The 25645-nt window shown below is 36.5% G+C and overlaps 1 protein-coding gene across 3 annotated transcripts in view; it reads left to right on the top strand.

Annotated features, from left to right (window-relative positions):
- Window positions 1-25645, top strand: part of NBAS (NBAS subunit of NRZ tethering complex) — a 158775-nt gene that overhangs the window by 89619 nt on the left and 43511 nt on the right. For all 3 annotated transcript variants that reach the window (XM_038130268.1, XM_038130269.1, XM_038130266.1), the window contains 6 exons: window positions 7561-7790; window positions 10603-10713; window positions 13912-14162; window positions 16130-16464; window positions 22536-22754; window positions 22994-23196. In XM_038130268.1, the coding sequence (XP_037986196.1) occupies window positions 7561-7790; window positions 10603-10713; window positions 13912-14162; window positions 16130-16464; window positions 22536-22754; window positions 22994-23196 (1349 nt within the window). The remainder of the gene's footprint in view (window positions 1-7560; window positions 7791-10602; window positions 10714-13911; window positions 14163-16129; window positions 16465-22535; window positions 22755-22993; window positions 23197-25645) is intronic.

The raw sequence follows: 25645 nt of genomic DNA on the forward strand, positions 1-25645 counted from the left end.
GTTTCTCAAGGGTTATATGAGCTATTCTGTCAAATCCTACTTCTGAAAGCAGAGTAAGTGTTGTTCTTTAGACAGCTGTTCAGAAATTTTCTTTTAGAAAAGAGGATCTTCAAACTAGCCTTTCATTTCAGCAGAGGGTTGAGTTTTAGCTTGCTCACGTTTCTCTGGAGACGTAGTAGTGATTTTTCATTTGAGGGAGATAGCTGGGATAAGTGCTAATGTTTTCCTTCTTGTGAAAGGTTTTGTTCCTCTCTGGGAAACAGTACAGAAGTGATCAACAGCTTTTTGAAGCAATCTTACCCTAGTCAAGTGACTTTATCTTCTCTTTTACATTCCTTTTCCAAGTTTCTGTGACTGTTTTCTCCAGACAGTGAGCATCATGGATTTTGCAGGCAACCTGCTTGAAATTTGCTAGTCATCTAATTATTAAGAACATTTTAGCAAAATTTCATTCATCTGAGTTGGCAATATAGGTTACCTTTCAACTGCTGAATTGCCATCGAGTGAGAGAGTAGGCTTCTCCATTCCTTTGTTTTTCAGTTGTTTGACTCCTTGCTGGTGGGGTTTGTTGGTTGGTAGGTTTGGGTTGGTGGTTTTATTTTTTTACATCTTGGAGAAGTGAGGCTAAGTACTAGATTGGCCTCTGTATTTAGCTGAGGAAACTCCTAATGAAAATGTATATCCCAATAACATAAGGATTGGGATATGCAATGCTTAGGTGGTCACTGAGAAACCTGTACTTCTCAGAAGTGCTAGCAGTGCTCTTGGATCAGGATGAAAAATGACTTCTGGCATTTTAATAGCTGTCAGGGAAGAGGAAGTTAAGTGTTTTTGTAACTCATGGGATATCTAGTTTTTAACCTTTAAATTAGTAAGATATAGGAATATTTGCATGTATCAAGTCAAGTAACAGTACAAATTAAAAAGAAACAGTATTGTACTTAAACAGAAATTACATAATACTGCAGTAAAGTTTTGCAGTAGGAGTGTATGCTTCTCCCAAAGTCTGTATATGACTACAGTTGCTGCCATATAGGTCAAGATTAAAGACACATTCTGAAAGAATAGCCAATTACATCATTTATTCAAAAAGAAAGCACAGTGATTTGTTTTTTAGACAAAAGGGAGATAGACAGAAGGTTAGGATTATTACCAAAAACATGGCACTTATTTACCTAGAGTAATGCTGACTGCAGATGGCAAATGAATTATATGCTATGAATTTAGTAGGCACTTCACTCAAAACCATGTAGTAATTTTCTATTTTCAGAAATGTTCTTTCAGTTGACACTAACCTTTTATATATCATGTGTTATTTTCACTAAAAGAGCTGTCAGATGAAATGATGAGATTTTTCTACCTAAACCTGACTTATCAATCAGAAAATCTGTAAGAGAGTACAAGGTAGGAAAAAACCTATGAAAACATTTACTCTTGGGAGGAATTATTCCTCATTGTTTTTGGAATAGCTGATAGACATCAAAACAAAAAAGTGATTCTGTGAGGAGGAGCCCAGCATCAGCCAGTGATGTGTGCTCGCAACTGAGAAAGCAAATTCTGTCTTGGGCTGCATCAAAAGCAGTGTGGGCAGCAGGGCGAGGAGGGGATTCTGCCTCTTCACTCTTGTGGGACCCTTCCTGCAGTGTTGTGTCCAGCCCTGAGGCCAGAACCTCAAAATGGACATGGACCTGTTGAAATAGGTCCAGAGGAGGCCACAGAGATGCTCAGAGGGCTGGAGCACCTCTCTTACAAGGAAAGTCTGAGAGGGTTGAGGTTGTTCAGCCTGGAGAAGAGAAGGATCTGGAGAGACCTCACAGCACCTTCCAGTACCTGAAGGGGCTACAAGAGATCTGGAGAGGGACTTCTTACAAGGGCATGTAGTGACCAGACAAGGAAGAATAGATTTAAACTGAAAGAGGGAAGGTTTAAATTTGGTTTAAACCGAAAAGAGGGTAGATTTAGATTAGGTATAAGGAAGAAATTCTTCAATGTGAATGTGGTGAGGCACTGGAACAGGTTGTGTTGAAAAGGTGTGGATGCCCCATTCCTGGAAGTCTTCAGAGCCAGTTTGGATGGGGCTCTGAGCAACTTGGTTGAGTTTCAGCTGTCTCTGCCCACGGCAGGGGTCTTGGAACAAGAGGATCTCTAACGTCTCTTCCAATCCAAACCATTCTACTGTTCTATGAAAACGGCACTAGAGCAATTTGTTCAACTCTTCAAACACAAGTCACTTAACATAACTGTAGAAACAACTGCCCGGACCACATTTCCAATTACTTTTTTTTTTTATTATGGAACAGCAGCCTCATGCCTTTTTTTTTTTTTTTTTTTAATTCCTGCAGCAACAGTCATACATCTGGAATAAACATTCAGGAAAAAAAAAGATACATCTGCATGAAATCTGTGGTAAAGGAAGGAAGGGAGGCTAGGGAATTTAAATCCACAGCTGCCTTCCTGTATCTACATAATCCAGATACAAATTTTTTAGTACAGTAGGAAATACCTTGTTTGCAAGTACCATGTACCATACTGTGGTCAGAAGCATTTCTTTAAGAGTATGGACAGGCTTTAAAACCATTATAATTAATTATAGCTGAGACATTAGAGTATGTTACAAAAAAAAAAAAATCTGATTATTTAAGATTTTAAATCTGAAACAGAACATTGTTTTAATGTCTGAATGTGTAAAACTTAGAGGTTTAAGAATAGAGATAAGATGCGCAATAGATTCTCTATTTCATTTTTTAAATAAGTTTGTACAACTTGATCCTGATGCATCTTGTAGCTTACATTAGGTATTCTGGTAGGTATTCTTTTATATTGACCTCGTGTGATTTCACTGGTGAGTGATGAGATCTGCTGCTTCCTGTACCCTTTTTAAAAATGGTCGTGAAAGCTGATCCTGAGCAAAACTGTTGTCACACAATGCATGTAGCTGCATCAGTGGAAGGACAATAATCTTGAGGTATCCTTGCAGTTGAATGGTGTGACAGTAAAGGTTTATTTCTGAGATGTTCTGGTCTTCCGATTTAGCCACACGTTTTATCTTTTGCTTTGGGCAGGTCGAATGTGAGACAGTTGTGATATGGAAGGTTGGCTACCCCAAATTCATGTGATGCTGCATCTAAGTTGAAGTACTTTTGATTCACGGCATGACAAAAGTTACAGTTGAAGATATGTGTCAATAATTTAATTAATCAAAAGCTGTCCTGTGGAGAGATGGAGTGTATTTCTTGAGTGAACAGGCATGTTCCAGATTTTACTTCTTGGGTGAACTATTTTGTTCCTGTAAATCTTTTTTTCTGCTTCAGTATGTGAGGAAAATTATTGTCTTATGTGCTTCACTTCATTCTTTTTTTCTTGCCTTCCCCTCCATCAAATTTGTTGCACATTGAATCTCTTGCTACAAGGACTGCGGCAGTTGCTGCAAGGATTAGGGAGAGTTCTTCTTTCTGAAATATGAATGTGTTCTGGAGGTGTGGTTTGGTTCCCAGCTGCACTGGTGATGGGCAGCAACTGCAGAGGCAGGGAAATGGGCAAAGTATACCTGTGTCTGCAGCAGGAGCGTTACACGCTGCTCCCTGGTCGCCCTTGCTCATGTGCTGTCATCTCCTTGTTTTGCTAACCATGAGGATTTTGCTTGGTGTATGTGTCACCTTCTGGAGCATGATACCTTTCTTAGGATTGCTTAAAATGGTGTAAAACAAACCTGATGTTACAGGGATCTGGGCACAAGGGAGCCTGTCCTCTGCCTCCCCTTTGGATTTCTGTGGCTGACTGCAGTGGCAGCTTTTGCCCATTGCCAAAAGATTAAAAGGTGATGGAAATGCTCTGCAACCTCAATCCAGAGAGATCCACAGTGTCAGTTTTGTCTTTGAGATGATTATGAGCAGATTGGCCTCTGATCTAAGCAGTTTTTCTGATCAGTTTTTCTGATCATTTCTGTATTGCAGTCTGTATATTATTTACATTAAAAACAGAATCAAAAGAATAGTATGTAATTTAAGAACAGTTGGATGGATTCTTGGTCTTACAAGCAGTAAGCAAGCCAAATAGCCTTAGAGTGATCTATTATTATAGATAAAGTGTTCACAGTAGAGCATTTTATTTTTTCTTTTGTTATTTTATTATTTTTTTTTATTAATATTACCATAGTTGTAAAATTATTGCCACTTCCTGAGCAGGAGAGGAGCAGCATAATAGCTCATACATTTTTTAATTTTGTTTATTTGTTTCTGATGTGTATGACTGAATTAAGTCTTAAATAGATTGGAAGAGGAAAAAAGACATACCAACTTGCCAGGAAAAAAAGCCACAAAAATTGAAGATTAACTCAGGCATAAGAATGAAGACATTCCAAGATCAAATTCTCCTATTTGTTTATAAAACCAGTGTTGCTTTTATACTATCACAGTGACATACGTATTAAGAGACTTCACTGATGTCACTTCCAGAGGGTGATCAAAACAGAACTGCTTTAAAACATTTACTCAGGTGGACCCTGAATCCCTGCTGAGGCTTATTGGTAATGACCAGTGGGGCAATAGGGATAGAAGCCTGACCTGTGCTGAGTAAATCATATCTAAGAGCATGAAATTAAATTAGCTTTATGCTAAAGTGATGTGTGCTTTTTTTCCCCTCTTAATTTTGTGGTTTTTTCTTAATTCCTAAGTAAGGCCTCTGTCAGCACATATATGGTGTTAGCCCAAGAGCTGAGTGAAATGCATTGACAGAGGGTTCCTGTGGGTTTTCCCCTGGCAATGCCAGGGAGGCTTCTGAGTTAAGGGTTTAATACATTTGGGTCAGCTCTTGTGACTTCTTTGGAAACTTACCCTGTGTTTACAATGTATGCATGTAAAATGCCCTTCCTGCATGATCACAGGAGAGAAAGCTTTTTTCAAACATTTGTCTAGAAGTACTGGAGAAGATTATCTGGCAAACTGGGAAGTTGGACAACTAAGCACAATTTCTAACTGACTGAAGGACTCTGGAAAACCAACAGAATTGTGTAGTAGCTCTTTGCGGGTTGTTGGTGTGGTTTTTGACAGGTGATGTTATAAAGGGAGCAAGTTGAATATGGCATCTTATTGGTCTTACTTGTCAAAATTATTTTGTATTTACACAAATTGCTGTCTGTTACAATTTGAAAAATGTCTAAGGATTGAAAACTCTGTGAATGTTGCAGTAAGATTCAGACTTGATTGATTTTGCTGATTTTCTTCATGGCCAGGTACTGTTACTAGCTAGTTGTTACAGTTTTTTCAATCAAAATTTGTTAAAAAACATTTTTTGAAAACTGGTGATGCAGTTGTAGTGATTTTTCTCTCTTACTGTTCATTAGAACAAGCATCATGTCTAATTTAATTAGCTATCTAATGGATGTAGAAACAGTTTTGCTTTTCTTCTAAAAGATATGTATTATTAAAAATGTGAAGATGTTAAAAAATGAATACTTAAGAAATACAAGTTCAGTGCATCTTGATACCAAACAGAAGACTGTGGGATTTCTCGAATTTCGGATTCATATGCTGCGACAGTTTGGGCCGTAGGTTTTTTAAGAGATAAGAGGATAACACTTGATTGAAAGATTTCTGGTGGAAATCTACTTGCAGTAAAATCTACTTGGAAACTACTTGCAGTAAAAAAACTTCAGTTGTGTTTTCTTAATCTAAATGTGTAATTTTTATCTTCTAGATTGAAGAGTTTGCACTTTATTTTGCCATATATATGTGGGGTTATATACACATGGGTATTCACATAGTGTAAGATTCTTTTATTCTAAATTTGACATTAGTAAGTAGCTTCCAAGACATTATTTCCAAATAAGGTCCTTGGGACTATAAACAGGCAGCAAGGAAGATCACACACAGGTGCTTTTACAGAAATATCACAAATGGGGCCTTAATGGAGAGAGAGGAAAGCTAATAAAAGAGAGCAAATTTACTCCCGTAAGTTGTCTGAGGAACCTGCCTTTCTCAGTGGACTGGAGGTTTTAGGCAGTTATGTTAAACATGTTTCCCTGTCTTGCTCTGACTTACTCTGTCTCCATGCTCTGTTTTCTAGTGTATCAGATAGAATGAGATACCAGGGTACATAATAAGTTGTGGATGGGTTTCCAGCTGATATAATTGTGTTGTAGAGGCACTGCTCTGCTTGCCTGTCTCTTTTTGTGAAGTTTTATTATTCTACTACCAATCTCCTAAGCAGCCTTGAAAGAAGTGCTGCTGTTGTTTATAAAACCAATGGGTTTGCAATGTTTGGAGGGCTTCAGAAGTGTAGAATGGAGAGGAAAAAGGATGCCCTGTAGCATTTAATGTGACTTGGTGAGCAGACTGTCAATTAAGATACTTGGAAAAAAATCAATTTAGAATGACCAGCAAGTCACAGAAAAAATAAAGCATGCCTCAAGGTTTAAACTTTTGGTGCATGTTTTACCCAGCTGTGCACTCTAGTCAATGTTCACAAGTTTATCTTCTCATGTAGCAGAATAATTCTGTAGTAAAAAGCTGAAGTATATTGCTTGGGCACAATAAACATTTTTGAGATCACAGCAGTTACATCAGCTGTTTCTCTTAAGGAAATATTTCATCCACACTGGTATCCCAAGGTATTTTTTAGTGGCTCTTTTGGAGGTACCCCTTCCTCAGTGGATGCCACACAGAAGTCACAGTGCATTTTTGGGCATTGAGCTGCAGGTGCCCTCATTTTCTATGGAAGAGAGAAATCAAGGTATCGAGTAAGCCAGGTGTTTAGATGTTACACACAGCTCTGTTCAAGTGGAGGTGCCTAGACATAGCTACTGTCCAGATGCTGAGATAAATTGGCACACTCCACAGTACATGCATTCATTTTTCATGCTTCGTGATCCAAATTGTTGCTTTGCTATGAGGATTTTTGGCTACAGAAATTAATGAGATTATAAAAGATGCACTTGGTGTGTAATTTCTAACACAGAAAAGTAAGTTTTATTTGTGATTAGGGTATTTTGAAAAGTGAGGTTGCTGTAGTCCATAGATGATCAGTACTTTATTCTTTGAAGATTCACGGTGTAGGCAATGCTTCGAGTAATTTCTGGATCCTGCAATACTTCTGGATCCTGCAATACTTCTATACTAATACTTGAAAGTATTAGTTCTCAACACTTAAAAGCTACTCCTCTCTTCAATCCTGTATAATAGAAGTGTATCAGGAATTCAGTAACTTTTCTTTAACTTTAGTGTTTGATGAATCAGTTGCCTAGTTCAATGTAAATAAAAATGAGGAATTTAAAAACAAATAAATTCAGTCATAGTGAAACATTTGTTACTGTTAATTTGCTGAGGTAAGTTTGGGGTTTTTTAAAATATTTGTATCATATGGAATAGTCTAAAACATTCCAAAAGGATAAATTATAATATCAGAGCACATGGGCCTTACAGAAAATTTTAAATTTTGTTTACTTAAATTTTTTCAGAAATGAAAACAATTCTCCTAGTTCTTAACACAGGGATCAGTTATATAATGATAATTTTTTGTTCAGAATTAACAGGGATTTTTAGTTTGTTGTCTGTATTTTTGCAGGCTGATCCAAAAGAGTTGATTCAGATGGTCACAAAGCATGTTACTCAGTATGCCCAGACAGACTGGCCTGAGGAAATCACCAGTTTGATAAATCAGCTGCATTACTACAATGAACGGCTGCTGGACTTCACTCAGGCTCAGACTCTGCAAGGACTTGGCAAAGGAGTGGACGTGCAGAGATTTACAGCAGATGCACAGTACAAGAGAGAAACAATACTAGGATTGGCAGAGTAAGTAATGTGTATTAGGTTTGTTTTCTCTGTTTCAGAATAGAATAGCTTTAAGCTTTAAATTAGGAGAGTAAATTGAAAGTAGTGCTGACCTTTAAAGAGATAATTTACTTGCTTTTGAGATTTACACTGTAATGCTGCTACAATTGGAGCTTTTTCTGTGTAACTGCTCTACTTAAATGAAATGTTGGTCAAATAAATGGATTTATAATTGAATCTATAACTCTTTATTTACTAACTGCTAATATTAAAGTTAATCAGGGATTAATAAAAGCAGAGCATAGGTGAAGGTTTGGTCTCTTCCTTTCATCTCCTGTAAACCTGCCCTAGCAATCTATTAGGGTATGTCCATGCATCAAATTTTGGAATGAACTATAGTTGAAAAAAAAAAAGTTGTTAAACTGTGTTTTATTCTTAATAATTTAGTTAGAACTGCTGTACATCACTGTATTTTTTCCCTGTGGTCATTTGGAAGTACTTCACCACATATGTTCTGATATTTAGCATGCTTTTATCTCACTTTTCAGAAATCTAAAATAGAAAAAAAGTAAGATATAGGATAGTATTTTTCATAATAAAACTACACTTAATTAATATCTGCATGCAGGTACTTCAAGCTGTGAACAAGTCATGAATATGACTTATGTTTTAGGGACAGTCACAGCTGACTAGTTGACAGACTGTCAGAGGAAGAGTGAAATCTGTACCTGCACAGACTTTGTCACTGCATTCATAAAAATAACTTTTAATCATCCTTTAATATTTACATTGGAATTGCCTTCTTTGTATATATTGTTACTAAGCATATCTGTCTAGTGTGTCACTAGGCTACATCTTGATGACTACCTACAGCAACTTCAGTACAAGTAGTCTTCTCTTATTACAGATACTTCCTTTGATTACAGAAGGGTTACTTACATTGTCATCCAAGAGTTTATAGATACTGTCTCTTGTAAAATAAATATGAAGAGAAAATTCCTTACAGTAAGTAGAGGTGAAAACACAATATGAAAAGGTTAGAAGTGGCACTTCCATATTGGGCAGTTGCAAAGATCTAGGTGATTATTTGTTCAGCTTGCAGCTTCTTTGCTTTAATCTTCTCAGTGGAGTCTTAATCTGCATTTTCTAATGGAAAAAATGCACAAATTCAATGTAATTGTGTAGCATATTTGTTCTTATTTTTTTTTAAGCACCTCATGTTTTTTAATCTTTTATGAAGTGCTATTTGAGGGAACAACACCTGGAAAAGATTGCATCTTATTTACAAAACATCTGTGTACTAGAAGGAGCAATTTGCTAAAACTAGCTAACCAGTAGCTGTCTGTTTTATCTTCTGTATCTGGTGTATGTCTTTGGAGGCTGTTGTTTATTGGGTTTGCAATAGTCTTGGGGAGACAACACCAAAATCCATCCAAAGTGTGCCTGTGCTCACCTTCAGTGAGGATTCCTTTGGCAGTCCTTGGGCTCACACCGACAGGCAGTCGTGGCTGGGATTGAAAAGGGGCGTGTAAAAGAAAGTTATCTTTGCAAAGTAATGGACATATTTTTCAGCTTTTCACTGTGCAATAGCTGCTTGCTTTTGTCATTACCTCAACAATGAATAAATTGCTTGTACTGTTCTTCATTTATATGGTATAATTTCCCCAAACCACCACTGCCTTAGGTTGCTACTGCATGCCACTCTTAGACAGGAAGGGAGGATTGTGGTATAGCTTATAAAGTTCCAGGAGGAAAGGATCCCACTAGATCCAGGAGCCACTCCTGATTTGTATGATTGACTGGATTATTTTACAGCTAAAGCATTCATACCATCTTCCTCTTCCACTGAATCACTAGAGTGCCTCAGCGTGGAAGAGGCCTCTGGAGGTCATCTTGCCCAACCTCCCTGCTCAGGCAGAGCCTCCTTAAGGATTCACATTAAGTACATTTTAAAGAAGTTGTTCATGACAGCCTATGAGGAAGTAATTACACAGAGATAGTGTTTTTATTGGAATTATCCTGAAAAGACCCAACCCAACCAAACTGAAACCAAAACCCAAAAATCCCAGGATTAGCCTTATTACTATTGCTTCTATGCCAGCCTAGAAACAGGAACCATTCATCTCTATTTGTACCATACTAGACTAGGTTAGTAAAGATTAGTATGAAGTTAACTTTAGGCTTTCATATTTTACCATATTCTCCATCTATTGTTTAGCAAAGAGGGGGTTTATGCATTAACAAAGGGTTTTTGCATTAACAGAAGAGCAGTTTTTAATATTTTAGGACAGAATGAGCTGGACATCTTCACACCTTTTAGTCTACAAATACTAGGAGTGGTTTTGTGTGTGAACTACGAGGAAGAGCTTTGAGGATTTATATACCAGTTGTGCTAAAACATCATTGGTGTTGCAACTAAATCAAACAAATGCTAACTGTGATGAGTTACATCCTTCATCACTTTGCAATTAAAATGGAATGAAAACTGAGATTTTTGCTTTAGCACAGCGTTGAGTAGAAATTGCCATTGAGAACCAGTGTTTGTGGAGTAGGTTCCTGTCTTTGGAATATATTTGTAGCTTTCTTTTCTTCTATTTTTTCCCCAAATGGAGCACCAAGTATAAGTAAATGCAGAAAGACACACTTAATCTATTTTTATTTTAAAATTTTTATATGTTCTTGTTTTATGAAAAAGACATAGTGAGTTTTCTAACGTAAGCATTATTTTCATATTACATGAAAATGTTCATATTCATATTACATTATATTCTTTCATGTCTCATAGGGCTTAACTAACTTTTCCTTATTTTCTCTCATGTCTCTCCTCTACCAGGACACTTGAAGAAAATGTCTATAAAATTGCTGTTTCTTTGGCTCAGCGATACAATGTTCCACTTTGGGAAGTTTATATGACCCATCTGGAATTTTTGTTCACTGACAGTGGGTAAGTTGTCTCCTCTGCAAATGCGCACACAATTCTGTTACACAGAAGTAAATGCTAATGTGTGGCAGAATTGAATTATATTGGAGGTGGAATTTGGGTTGTGTGTTCATTTGTCTTGTGTTGGGAATTTTTGTCTTTTCCACGTAATGCTTCTGCAGCCAGCTGTGAAAACTGCTGTTGCAGGCAAGGTTAAAAGTCCATGCGTGTCTTACTCTTCTTAAGAGTATTCCAGGACTTTGTTTCAGTGTTCAAGTTTCCACAACTTTGAATGTTTAGTTTTCTTCCAGTAACAACTTATCCTGTAGTTACCCTTACAGTCCTGTAATATATCCTGAAGCCTGATAGTTTCTCTATCTTTTACTTTTTTTTTTGTTCTTTATTGACCTCTAGTCTACATAATAGAGGAAATAAATATATCCCTATTCACATTGTGCATCTGTACATATCAGTTTCATTTTTTGATAGAAGCAAACTTTTTCTTTTAACAATGTTTTACTGAAACTGTTCTAGCCTAAAAGATTATGGCAGACCAAACCTGGCACTGGTGTGGCATAAGGGGACGGGTGCTTATAATATCTATTCCACAGTGGCTTCAGGGCCTTTATTTTAAAATTTATTTATTTATTTTAACCTCTTACATCATGTCAGGCAGTTTTTGCCTACTGAAAGAGGAATAAACCCATTTGATGGAAGACCAAGCTACTTGCCTGAATAGCACATGCAGATGACAGTGATGTAGAACTCTGTGTTTAATGCAGCAGCTCTTACCTACTGTTCTGACAGATATGATAAAATTAATTTGGTTTGTTTCAAGTGTTACATTCTTAAAGCACTTTTACCTTGCAGCAGTGCTGGTACCTTTCTTAACATTAACTATTAATTAAAAAGCATTGAAACATATTATGAAATATGAGGGATAAAAAACAAAGCCTGATGAATTGTCTGGAGAAGATGAAATAATGTTCTGAAATCTTCTTTACTTCCTCCAGAAAGCAGAGAAGTCATACTCTCTGAATTTTTATGCTGCTAAATTATTTACTGCTATAAACAAAACAGACAGTCAGGATATAAACATGGCAACACTGGGCTGAGTGTGAAAGAGGCAGCTGCCTTCTCTGGGACTCGAATATTACCTCAGGTGTTTTGTAACAGTTTTCTATTGTTTTCTTTGTTCTTGTCCTCCTTGAGTTAGTATTCATAGAATTCTGAAATCACAGAAGTACAGAGTAACCATATTTTCTCTAGTGAAATTCAAAGAAAGTCTTAAAAGTTGATGTATAATAGCATAATATGCTACTGAGTATATTTTTGTATCAAAATCTCATTTTAAAATTGATTGACAGCAAATGACCATTACAGTATATTTGAGTCTTGGGATTATGGCATTAATAATAGATGTTTCATTATGCATTCATTCTGAACTGAAATCAAGTTTATTCTAAGACTTAATCTCTTTAACCAAATATGCAGTATTTCTGTAAGCCACTTTACACAGGGAGAAGCTCAAAAGAGCTTCATAGTTTGAATTAACATAGTTTGTATTAACTATTTTTTGATTACTTGATGACAAAGAATTATGACTTTTTTTGTGGAATATGAGTCTGAAAATTGTTAAGAATGACATTTTATAAAAATTAAGAGGAAATTTATTTCTTTTGAGAAATCTGATCACATTTGATTATCAAAACTCTATAAAATGCAATTTATTATTTCAGCAACACGAACTTTTGTCTATCACAGAACCTCTTGTTCTGAACAGCACCATAAACTCTTCCTATCTGCAGTCAGCCCTGCCCTGAAAACACTGCAAACATCTGCCAATCTCGTTCATATAATTTAATGCTCAACTAGCTTTTAATTTGAACTTGGGGTATGAACACAAAAAAATAGTCATATCACAGTCTTGAAATACATCAGGTCCAAATGTCTGCTTTCCCCAATATGAAGAGTGAATGGTACTTTATTTCTATTAATATCATACTTGTTTTCATTAATATTGTAGAAAAATTAACAAATAAGAAGAATCTGTAGAATTAAAAGGATGTTTGCAACGTTAACCATCTTGGGATAGGTCACAGATGTAAAAATAACTAAAAAATATCCTATTCTCCCTAAGAAATCAGTTGATTTTTAAACTGAGAAGGTTGTGTTTGTGGTGTTTGCTATAACAAAATCGCCTTTAAGAATGATACAGAGACATTTTACTTGGATATTAAAGAGAAACACTAATAGCATGTGTATTTGGGGAGGGAAATGATGAAATTCTAATTTAATCAGTTTTAAAGTACAGGAAAATCAAATGGTGTAAGAAGACATCAGATTTCCAAATTAAATGTACTATCTAATGTGCCATATGATTGGGCTCATGAGGGACTGAAGGTGGTAATCATCTGTAGGTTACTTCTTTCCTCAGATTTAAGTAAAACTTTCAGTGGAGAAAGATAAACTTAAGATGATATGCACCCATTTTTCTCGCAGCTGAGGGAAAAAGGAGTGATTATCTTTTATCTAGTCAGCTGGAGGTGTCTGAATTCATACTGTGAAAGAGCTAATGTATTCTTTTCAAAAGATTCAGGAAAGAATTTCCTGAAGCAGTGAGACTGACTGAGGTCAATCCAAGGCTTACTGATACTTTCATAAGCATTCGTGGATGACAGTTTGAGAAGCAACTTGTTAAACTGTCAGAGTCTTGGCAAACTGTCCTAAGCATGAATAATAGTGCCTAATAGATTAATTGCTGGACAAGAGCCAATTTTCAGTGATAATATCTCAAGTTGAGCACAGGTACTCATCAGCTATAGAAAACAGAATGTAATGGATAGGGACAGCTTCTAACTGGGCAGTAGGATCTTTGAACATCATTCAGCCACAATCAGCTGGTTAGTTTGCTTAATAAAGTCTTCCTTTACACATATCCTGGATGTATTTTTCCTTTTACATATAGCTATACTCACAGATGTGAAATCCTGCTTAAAATTCCACTTCAGGATTCATAACCCTTAATCTGCGTGTCCAAGGTAACAGGATCGGGAAATACAAGAGTCGCTTAGCTTTTGTTTATAGAGTGTACAATTATCTAAATGTTTGTGAGTGAGACCCTAAAGAGAGGGAAGGATTGTCCTGTCTCCCAGCTGTGCAGCTGTAGGAGTCTTTCATGGCACATCCAGGCCTTTAAGCAAAAGTTACTTCTAAACACAGGTTATCGACACTGCAAATAGAAGAAAGAGCACAAAGTCTTGGTCTGTTTGAGACTTTGAAAACCAGCCCTGAAACTTTTCATGAACACATGGCTAAATATGTTTACCCAAGTATTGAAGGCCAAGATCACCAGCGCTTGCTTTACTATTTTACACTCCTGGAAAACTGTGGCTGCTCAGACGTGGTGAACCATAGCCTTAAACCTGAAACTCACATCCGACTCCTGAAAAAATTCAAAGCAGTTGCACCAGGTAGGAGAGTACCTGTTTGTGTTCTTCATAACTGTATTTATTACTTTATTATGTAAGTATTGGCATGATTATGCTCAGCTAGTTTATGTTTTCCAGGTAATTGTTTTTTTTTCTGTGAGCAAAGGAGATGAATACCATTAATATAGTCACGAGTTCCTTCTCTTTGTTTTACTGGAAATTTATTTGATCACGGCAAGAAAAAACAAGAACAGGTTTCTGTTAGTGATGCAAGTTAAAATTATTGGTGATATTTCATAGTGAAATGTTAAATGAAAATTATCAAGTTCCTAGAGTATAATTTTTAACATTACAAGTTTAACATGAACATTCTCAACGGGCTTAAAAAAATTTACCTTTTGAGAGTCTGAATTTCAGAATATATTAGGGACTTAATGCATTTTGTGTTTATTTGTCTGAAAGAGAATAATTTTTTGTTATGTTTTACCCTTGATATTACCTTTTCCTTTCCCAGAATTATAGCAAAGTTTGTAGCCCTACATTTTCAGACAATTACTGTAAAATACACTGCTGCTAAGCATTGTGAAACTTGAAATACTACTTTTAATTTGCTTGTTAGTTGGATATGGTCTTGAATTTTAGTTGTACAACTCCAAATCCAGTTTCAGAATGAAAAATACACACTGTATGGCATTACCTTCTGTGAGGATGAATTCATTGATCAATATTGGAACCTAATGTGTATTGGACACTAACTGTGCTGCAGAGTTTGAACAGATGTTGCATATGAATTCATATATTGCAGGAAGAAAAAAGTCAATCACTTTTTGGAGAGGAGGGATAACCCTCAGTTCTTACTGATGTTATTCAGCAATCGAGTTCTGTGATGCTTGCCCAAGAAAATTCTGCCATGAAATTACTGTTTGCCTTCAAAAAAAAAAAAGTCCTGGGAACATATGTCAGACGTAAATTAGTCAGTTTGTGTGGCAAAAATTTAAAGCTTTGTACTACATGCCTAATCAAAATTCTCAGTGTTCAGCATAGTTTAGAGACAGGAGTGAAGGAACAACAGCTAAGTGTTTACAGAGGTTGCAGGCCCAAAGTATATGAATAAGAACATGGCAATAGAAGTCAGTTACTTTAAAAATTATATGCAAAGAAAATAAAATAGTATCATTTCTAGAAATACTTCTGTTGTTGGTAAATTAATTGTAAGGATGTTCTTCCTGTGGGAAGCAGAGTAGTAACATAACTCTTGATTATATAAATATTGATGTAAATGAATCTACATGTCCTATATCTAGCTGACCTTATTTAGTTTACTTGTGGTTAGTGCCTTGCAATTTTTCCTAAGTGGTAATCAGTTGTTACGCAATCAGAATACATATTTTAAATTAATGAAGACTTATGGCTTGACTTGCATGAGATTTTCTGGGGTTTACATTTAAGTTCTAGCATGATTATATGTACTATATATGTGTTCTTGCTTCTTTGAGAATCTGCTTTTTTCAGATTGCATCACAGACTCATAGAACGATTGGGGTTGGAAGGGACCTTAGAGATCAGCTAATTCCAAATCCTCTACCATGGGCAGGGACACCTTCCACTAGACCAGGTTGCTCAGTGCTCCACCCAACCTGGCCTTGAACACTTCCAGGGATGGGGCATCCACAGCTTCTCTGGGCAGCCTGTTCCAGTGCCTCACCACCCTCACAGTGAACGATCTCTTCCATGTATCTAATCTAAATCTACCCTCTTTCAGTTGGAACCCATTCCCCCTTGTTGGAGCAATATATAATGTTAAAATATGTTCCATGGATTGAGAAATTTCACATGCACCAGGACATCATAAAATCTAAGTCTGACAGTATATATCTTTGTACAAGGGGACCGGCTAAAGTCTTATTAGTTCTGCAGATGCTAATGTATTCATTATTTCACATGTAATTTTGGAGTGTGAGTAGATTTAATTATGAATAACTTTTACCTCTTTCTCCTTCTGTCACTAGGTCTTAATTACAAAAAATTAACAGATGAAAATGAAAACCCTCTGGAAACATTGGAGCCCATCCTTACAAGTCAAAATATCTTATCTATTTCGAAACTGGCTCCCAAAATTCCCAAAAAAGATGGCAGCATGCTGTCACCAAGTTCTGTTTATGCTGTGTGGCTGCAAAAACTTTTTTGGAATGGTGATCACCATCTCATTAAAAAAATCCCAGAGACCATGGATGAGTGGCTACACGCGTATGATATGTGTTCAAAATATTTTGATAGACTTGATCCAGATGATATTGCTACTTTCATTGATGAAATTACTTTTTCTTCCAAAGCTGTCACAAAGGTAAGGAGATATTTTTTAAGAATTTCAGTCCTCAGGTGACGCATATAGTATGAGTTCAATATAGTATCAAGAAGAAAGTCCCAGGAGATGTTACAGTTTTCATTTGGCAGTATTTAAAGATAAATTTGTAAACCTTGCTCTACCTACCTTTTCTTTTTATGACAGCCAGTATGAAAAGAAGGGATTTTATTCACTTAGTGGAGTTAGATCTGTGGATATGAGAGTTTTGATGGAACCCCGAAGTCCCTAGTTTTGTGGCCAAATACTTTACTATATCAGTTTCCTGTTCCCACAACAGATGCATATTTATGTATTTCATGGAAGTGCTGATACTTAGTCAAAATGCAAAAAACCCTGGTCATTATCATGAAATAATCTGTACTGTCACTGAGATAACTGAACTTTCTCTCATAGAGGAAATTTGAGAGGAAGCTTACAGTGAGATAGTGAAGTGGGTTTTTTAGGAGTGCTGAGAGGTGAACTGGCAAAAAAACCCAAATGTTGGATACTCTATCAGCTCTCTCTCACTCCTTCAAAATGTCAGAAGGGAAAGGTGGGAAGGAAGAGAGAGAGAATATTCCAGAGAGATAATGAAATACACTCCACTGATACTCTTGTGGAACAGTATCTCCATGGAAAAACCCCTTTTGGTCAGAAACATCTGAAGTGCTAAGAAGTAATGGGACATTGGTTACATAGCCCTGTAGGCTACACAAGCTCAACTTCAGAGGTAGCGTTTCTGTTATCACCATGTTGGAACTTAGGAAACCAACATCAAATTATCTCTGCTGTTCCAGTATTTCAGTAGAAGTAAGGAGAGGTAGTGGTGGATCAGCAGAGCAGTAGGCAGCTGCTTCTGCTTGTGTCTCACTTGGATATGGCAGAAAATGTGGGAGCAGAATGTGTAATTATGCAAAAGGGAATGAAAACACAGGGGTTCAGTGGTGGCTTCTGCAACTCCTTGTTCTTCCTGACAAAGACAGGAAGACTTTAATTCACCTGTTCCTTTCCACAAACTCTGTGTTTTAGCTTTCTTATTAATTGGGCCAGCAGTGACTGAATGAGCAGTGCTTGACTGGGCAAAGGGATTGAGAGAATGTCTAAATTTGGAGAAATGGATGAGGAGTTTGCATTTATGAAAAGGCAACTAACATTCTTATAGTGATTGTAGTTCAGGATGTGACATGGTTTTAGGTACTTCTAGCTCTAAGAGGTCAGAGATTCTTTTCTACCATGTTTCTTGCAATCAGTAGAAATGAGTTATCACCTGGAAGAGGAGATTCAGTTCCCAGGCCTTAAGGGGTCATGCAGTGGTCACATTGTGTGGTGGGAACTGTGTGAGCAGAGATGCATCATAGTGGGACTTCAGTAAACCATAGACCTAAAGTCACATGGTTAATGTAGTTGAAGAAGGTACAGATTGATGCAATATTTTTTTGTGTTTGTGGTAAATGAAACAGGCAAAAACCTTAAGGCTTTGTCAGTGCCTTCCTCACACATTGAAGGGCTGGTCCCTTCACCACAGAAGCTCACTGCTGCAAGCAGTTGAGAAGGTTCCTGCTTGTGGCACTTCTGTGCAGATATGATTTTAACTCTGTATAACTGTTTAAGTCTTTCTGACTAAATAATAAATCATTCAGTCTCAGTAATGTTAAGAATAGACTATTTGTGTGTATGGAACAGATTTCTTCCTAAAAGGGAGATATTCCAAATATTCATTGGAATGACTGCTTATGTTTTTGCATGCATTTTGAACATCATCTTTTTTTCCCAGCAACTGTTTGCTTTTAAATAATACTGATGTCATAGTTTGTTAATTATAGCAATGATCATATCAACTTCTTACCATGATGATTTCCCATTTGTTCCTGTTTCTGTGATCTTCATGAAGCATTTTAGATAGTTTGGGGATTTTTTCCCTAATTGCTTCATGGCCAACGTTTTGGTCATTGTGCTAGAGAGTTGGTTATGTCTTCAAAGAACCATCTGTTGTAGAGCTCATAGGTCATTTCTCTGATGTTTTTTTGATTAACAGTACTCTGGAAAAAAAGGCTAGAACAACAAAAACAAAACTGAAAACAATATTTTTAAATCACTTTGTTTTCATTATTGAACACACACTACAAACAGAGCTTGGCACAATATGTTGATTAGACGAAGTAAAGGCTACAGCTTTGGATGGGAAAAGCAGAATAAAAAGCAGTGGTATCATCAGTCAGGTCTTCTGCAGAGAAAGAGAAGCTGAAATTTTCCTTACATGTAGTCTTCCATAGATTCAGCCACATTCTTTGAGACTACAGCTGATGATGTTTTTTGTTTAACATTCCATCTTTTATAACTTCTTTCCCAAATTCTGATTTAAAAGATTTAAAAGAACTTTTCTTGCAACTTAGTGATTTCAGTTGAAAAGTCGATTTATTTTCTCTGAGTCAATAGTACTCTTTTGACCATTTTCTCTTCCTTTTTGCTTCCTCAAGCAGGAATACAATGTCCACATTTTGACCACATACAAAACAGGTGTGGAATGAGAACCTGGACATTACCTGCATCATTTTTATGACTTTAAAGACACTAAATGCTGTTTAAAATAACTGTATAAAAAAAGCTCAGTTAAAAAAAAACAAAAACCCAGAATATTGTTCACTATGTTTTGTCTGGCTGATTGACTTAATGCTATATAAAACACTAAGGAAAAAGACAGGGCATGACCTTGCCTGAAGGTGTACAAGAAATGTTCTTACATAGTGTGACTGCATTCAGATGTTACTTTTTGAATTATTTGGCTTCATTTTATCACTATGTTCCAGTTCAGTTGGTTTGCCTTGCCTGACCTTGTTTTGTTCATGGATATTGACTTTTTTCCCTAGTATCAGTGCAAGGTACTTTCTTGTGCCTTTCATTTATACAGTTATTTTAATTAAATCTGCTTTGAGAGTGTGTAATAGGGAACTTCACTAATATATTTTCTTTAATTGGTTCCTTAAACTTCCATTTAAACTTCTTCCAGATGAATTTTACAGGGTCCAGTAGGAATGAAATTAATTTTCATAATAGCAGCCTCAGTGGGGCTGTCCTTTGGATTTGTGACTGAAACAGTGTTGATACCATGCTAGGATTTTGACTTGTTGAGCGCTGCTTGTATGGTGTCAAAGCTTAATTTGTATCTCAACACCTCAGCCCTGAGTAGGCTGCAGGTAGGCAAAAAGTGGTTAAGGGACACAGCCAGGACAGCTGACCTAGGCTGGCCGAAGGTGTGCTCTGTGCCATCTAATGTCATGCTCAGTGGTAGCAAACAGAGTTGGGTGAGTTTAGAGGGATGGAGCACCTCTCCTGTGAGGAAGGACTGAGAGAATTTGCATTGTTCAGCCTGGAAAAGAGAAGGCTTTGGGGTGACCTAATTGTGGCCTTCCGGTACATGAAGGGAACCCACAGGAAAGATGGAGACAGACAAGAGCATGATGGAGATAGGACAAGAGGAATGGCTTCAAAGTGGACAGTAGGTTTAGATTAGACATTAAGAAAAATGGTTACCCAAAGAAGCTGTGGATGCCCCGTCTCTGGAAGTGTTCAAGGCCAGGTTTGGTGGGGCTTTGAGCAATCTGGTCTAGTGGAAGGTGTCCCTGTTCAAGGCAAGGGGGTTGGAACTAGGTGATCTCTAAGGTCCCTTCCAGCCCAGGTCATTCTGTGATTCTGTGATTTGGCAGCAGATACAGGAACTGCACCCAGCTATTCCATCTGAACATCAAAACCCATTTTTCATTGTGGGGGTGAGTGAACACAGGTTGCACAGAGGGGTTGTTGAGTCCTTCCGCATTGGAGATATTCAAGAGCCACCTGAACGTGGTCCTTGGCCCCTGGCTCTAGGTGGCTCTGTTTAAGCAGATGCCCTTCACTGGCCCCTTCCATCCATTCCTGTGTTTCAGTGTTGCTGGGATCCCAGGTTCCTGTGCCATTAAAGGGAGTGGAGCTGTTGCCATAATCTCACACTTGCATGTTAATCACAGGCAACAAGACTAGCAGGGTCAACATCTTCTCATACAAGTAATTGATACTCATAATATATTAAGAAGTACTTATATACTCTGAGGAGAATAGGCTTGTGAGATGAGTTTTTACCCTGAGGATTAAAATCTGTTGAGGTGAAATAGTATGTGATGTTCTTTGGTTTGAAAAGAGATTTTTAGAATTTTTTATTACACATTATAGCCTATAGATTTTAAAATCTTCTTAAACTGTAAAAGCTTTTTAAATATAAAACTTCACTTCACATGCAAAGAAAGCTTGAACTAACCCCTAAGCTACATTTTTATCACTGGTTCTGATAGCAAATCTCATTACTGAAGCTGACTAGAAGTATGGAGGAGAGCTATTCATAGTTTGGAATAAAATAACCAGAGAAATTATATGTTCATAGTGCTGCATTTTGGCACTATGCAAATGTGAATGCAAAATTAAAGCAGGCTTGCGAAAAAGCTGTATTTTCTTTCTTAGTTCTTTTTTCTTATCTGAATGCTTTATCCTGCATGTGCTTATGGCAACATCACTTCTAAACTGGCAGTATATTGACACTGTTCTCTGGGATATAAGTTAGATGGAACTAAAGTTGTTTGCTTTTTTGCATCACTTTTAATTGCATTTTGAATATTAGAATGTACACTAGAAGAGAAAAAAAATGTAGCTGTTTTCTTCTTTTATCATGTTTATAAAATGGATATATAAATCCAGCCGTGGTTATTAGATTTTAATGTAATGTGGAGGCTATGAATTTTTTCTTGCTTAGTGTAAAACCTGATATTGAGGCCTTGTTCACAGTAACAAACACAGTTAATTTGAGTGGGAATGGAACTCTGTTGCATTTGAAACTGTATGGTAAAATTCCCTTTGTATTGTGTTAAAACTGAAAAACTTTCTTAGCTCTGACAATTATGTCCACTCATTTTGCTTTCATCCTTAAAATATCCAGTAGACCATTAGTGTGGTTCACAGTAATAGCACAAAAACCCAGGAGTATACTATAGATCTTTCACTTGTGACTTTTTATCTAGGGGAAGGAGGGGGAAGTATGTAAACTGTAAAGCTTTCCACTAAATAATCCCTATCAAACTTTTATGGCTTTAGAAGTAGCTAGTTAAATTCATGCTGTAAACATCTCTTGGACTTTGTATGAATAATGCTGTAGCAGTATATTTGCCCTCTTTTATGATAATTCGTCTTATTTCCTATTCACTCTGTCATACAGATTCAAGCATTTTTTTCTATTTGTTGTGTATTTCAGCTTGAAAGTTACAATTGTTTATGTCTTTGTTCAGTATTCCAGTAACAAAAACACCTGATGTTAAAAGTACCGAATGATTTGGGTTTAGAGTTCCGGCAGAGAACACCCCCACCCATTGGAAAGTATATTGCAAGCATTGTTAAAACTGTACTTGAAGTTATAAATAAGCAAATCATACATGAATGACTAAAATCATACTTCAGACTTTGTTTTGGTCTTTCAGTCCAAGCTGTGTCTTTCCCCAAACAGGAAAGTCAGACTCTGTTTCAGTTTAATGCTTAAACACAGCTGGTTGTACAGGTCTTTAAAAGTACTGTGTAGTTACTATTTTGTATAACTTGGCCTTTAAATAGATTGATTTAAAAATTCTCAGTCCTTATGGAGTTTTTGCTTATGGTTATGGTCTTATATTTTAAATGGGGTCTAAACCTGACAAAACTAATCTTAGGTGAGTAATCAGTCCGTCTTGTGAAGCAATTCTCAGACATGTCTCAGTGATGAGTTAAAAATCAAAGATTATAAGGTGGCAGTCTACAAAAATAATGAATATAATTAGGAAAATATGTTCATATGGTTTAAAATGAGCATGAGTCACTAAAAAGAAGGACAGCAAAAGAAAGTAAAGGAATACTGATCATTTTAATAAATGACAAGTCAGAAACAAAGTTGTTTCCCATTAAATACTTCATTTAGTTTTATGCTGTGTTGTGGAGCTGCCTGACCTCTTGGCACTATTGTAATACAAATAATAGTGTACAGGTAATGAATGAATAAATTATTGAGCAATCTTTTTCAGCTGCCAGTTGAAGCCAGGATAGAAGTGACTAAGAAGGCTATTAAGGCAGTCAAACATCTTTCTGAGAAATCAAGAAAAAAAACTTCAGATAATGACATGAAAGATGCTGAAAACCCATCTGCTGCTTATGAAGAAACCCTGAATCATTTGCAACAATCTCTTGCTCATCTGGAAACACTCACTCACAGTTTTATCACTTATTTGAAAAGCAGCAAACAGGTAATGATTACTGATCATGTGCTTGCTTTGAGTGTTACCATGACTAGCAGTGATAGACATCAATCTTCTGTCATAATTTATTAATGTTTTCTACCTTTTGTTGACCTGGGTTTTGAAAATTCGGTTCCATCAATCTTTTTTTTCTCAGTATATGTTAATTCCTATCAGACAGGAAGACTGGTACAGCCCTGTAAATAAGGAGTACACTGATTAGTGTTCCAAAAACTGTCTGTTCACAGGATACACTACAGAAGTATGGCTATTTATATGATCTGTCAAGGTCAGAGAAAGAAAAAATCCATGAGCAAGCAGTAGCCATGTGTATAGATGGTCAGCCCCTGGACATGGTGCAGCAGTTGTTACAAGTGGCTGTTGGAGATCTAGGCCTTTCTTCTCAGGATATTGTCCAGTGTGCTATCAAAAAAATTGTAGGTATATTAAGGTAAGCACACTTCCTTAATTAAGCACAAAAATATTTCTTCTGGATTTTTGGAAGGTATTTTTTGGATGGTTGTGTTGGTTTGTTGTGGTTTTTGGTTGGTTGGTTTTGTTTATTTACTGTGAATACTTGTTTGCTTTTAATGTCTCGATTTTGCAGTATCAGGAAAGTTCTTTGATTTTGTTTTTGTTTACCTATAATTTCATATTTTGTTGTATTTTTATGAGTTGGAGAAGCCTGAGTAATTTGAACAAAGTAAGACAGAGCTTATTCTGTTCACTGGTGCTTTTTAGTTGAAAGCATTGGCTTTACAGCATTGTTCCATTATGTGTATGTGCCCTTGGGAATTTTTGTAACATTTACAACAGCACATAATTCTTCTTTCTTAAACAGAGTTAAAAGGCATGTTTATTGTAAAGGGTAACTCATGCAGGCATTTGGGCAGCAGAGGCCTAGTAATAGCTTCTGCCACAACAGTCTGTCCTACCAGAAGTCATACAAATTTCTGAAAAACTTTGAGCCATTTCTGAGACGTGGGGTTTTTTTTGTGCTGGTTGGTTTGGTTCATTAGAAATATTTTATTCCCCCTCATTTTTTTAAGGGAGCACAAGGAAGCAGGAGGATAATTTTATATCATCCATTTTAAATTGAACAGATACTTCTCATTTTACTATTAATGCAAAACTTTCTTCTGAAGTATTTCTGTTTCAAAGAGATGTATACATGCAACGAGTATAGAAAGAGTATCCTGCTGTTAGATGTCTGGTAAACACTGTTTAGCACTTCTAAGACCAGTTTAGAAAGATAAAACTTTGAGAATTTATCCTGTTGTTCTTCATGCAGAAAAATTATATGGGCGGGATAATCTGAATGCATACACCAGGAATTGGAAAAGAAGTCTAGCATGGAAAGTTTGCTATGGCTCTACTTTTTCTTCGGCATGCATATATATATTACAGCAGATTGAAGTGCCACAGATGAAAAGAAGGCAGCCTGTCAAATTGTTTGCAGTCCTCTTTGGCAGAAAATTGATTTCTCCAGTCACTCAGTTTAAAAGTGTTCACAGCATCCTCAATGATGATAGAGCTTTTGCACAGCAACATAAGTAATAGTCTTTCTTGTCTGGGTTTGTCCATTTAAAGAAGAATAATTTAGCTTTAGATAATAACTGTCCTGCTGTTCCTGACTAGCAGTGTGATGTATCTGGATACAAAGCTCACAAAGTCCAGTTATTTTGACTATAATGAGTCTCATTAACATGCAGGGTGTGAGAAACCTATCAAAATTCTCCTTTCTACTCTGCTTCTTATCAACACTTTTCTGTGAACTGAATTACTTCTTCTTTATATGCATTGCAAGGCTGGGGATGCCTGCAATTCTGAATTGGGACAGTGACCATCTCCAGTAACTCCTATGCAGCACTTGACTAGAAAGAGGGGAATGACTGTCTCATAGAGAAAACTGTAGTGGCAAAGGGGGGCAAATGAGTTGAAATTTTCAATTAAGATGGTTTGGTGTGTGTGCTGTGACCATGTGGTCAGTAGAAATGTTCCACTCCCACTCTGCTGTGTTTTTGGGAAAAGAAGAGAAAGATAATTTTATATCATTCTGAAGAATGGAAGGTTTGTCTACTACAATGATAAAGATCATGAAGTGAAAACCTAGCATCAGTTAAAATAGAAAATACTTGAGATAATATCCTCTCTATGATGAAAACAGAAAGGTTAATATTATAAAGTTATACATATAATCTAAATATAGGGAGGAATTAAAAGAAAGGTTGTTACTTGACATCTCTTAAGCCTGCTGGTATTCCTGCTCTTGTTGTGAATAAAATTGGATTCATCTTTATCCTGTGCTCAGATGTTCACTTTCAAGATACAACACAAATTACAACATTTTGTTAAATACTTGCATTTCTAAAATTAAAGAAGCAGTCTTGCCTGTGTAGCTGGAAAAGCAAACTTTTACTCAATAAATGCAGCGTTTCAAGGGAATACCTTTTCTAGGTTTATTTACTTGAACTTTGATATGTTACGTAGTGTGTTATTTTATACAATAGTTTTGAAAGAGATTTTGTTGGAAAATTCCTTCTTTGACAATTAACCTTCACAGTAGCAGTTGGAAGGCTGTGACGCTGAACTTGGATTTTCTATAGCTGTGGTGACAAGGAATGTAATTAAGGTACTGCAAACATAAGTGGAGGAGGCCTGTATGGATGTGAGAAATTATGGTACTGTCAGTGATTTGCCTGAAAATTAAGCAACAGTCCACCACTTCTGTGACTGAAAATACGCATCCATTCTTTCAGTTGCATTAACTACAACCGCCCTTCAAACACAGTAAAATATCTTTTGTTATTAGCATATATAGTCATTCTTGCAAAAGAACCTTCTAGAAAGTAATGCCTTCATGAAAGCTGAAGTTACTTTTTGGCTTTATTTTACAGCAG

Source organism: Motacilla alba, chromosome 3, assembly GCF_015832195.1.
Source record: "Motacilla alba alba isolate MOTALB_02 chromosome 3, Motacilla_alba_V1.0_pri, whole genome shotgun sequence".
In the NCBI taxonomy this organism is placed as follows: domain Eukaryota; kingdom Metazoa; phylum Chordata; class Aves; order Passeriformes; family Motacillidae; genus Motacilla; species Motacilla alba.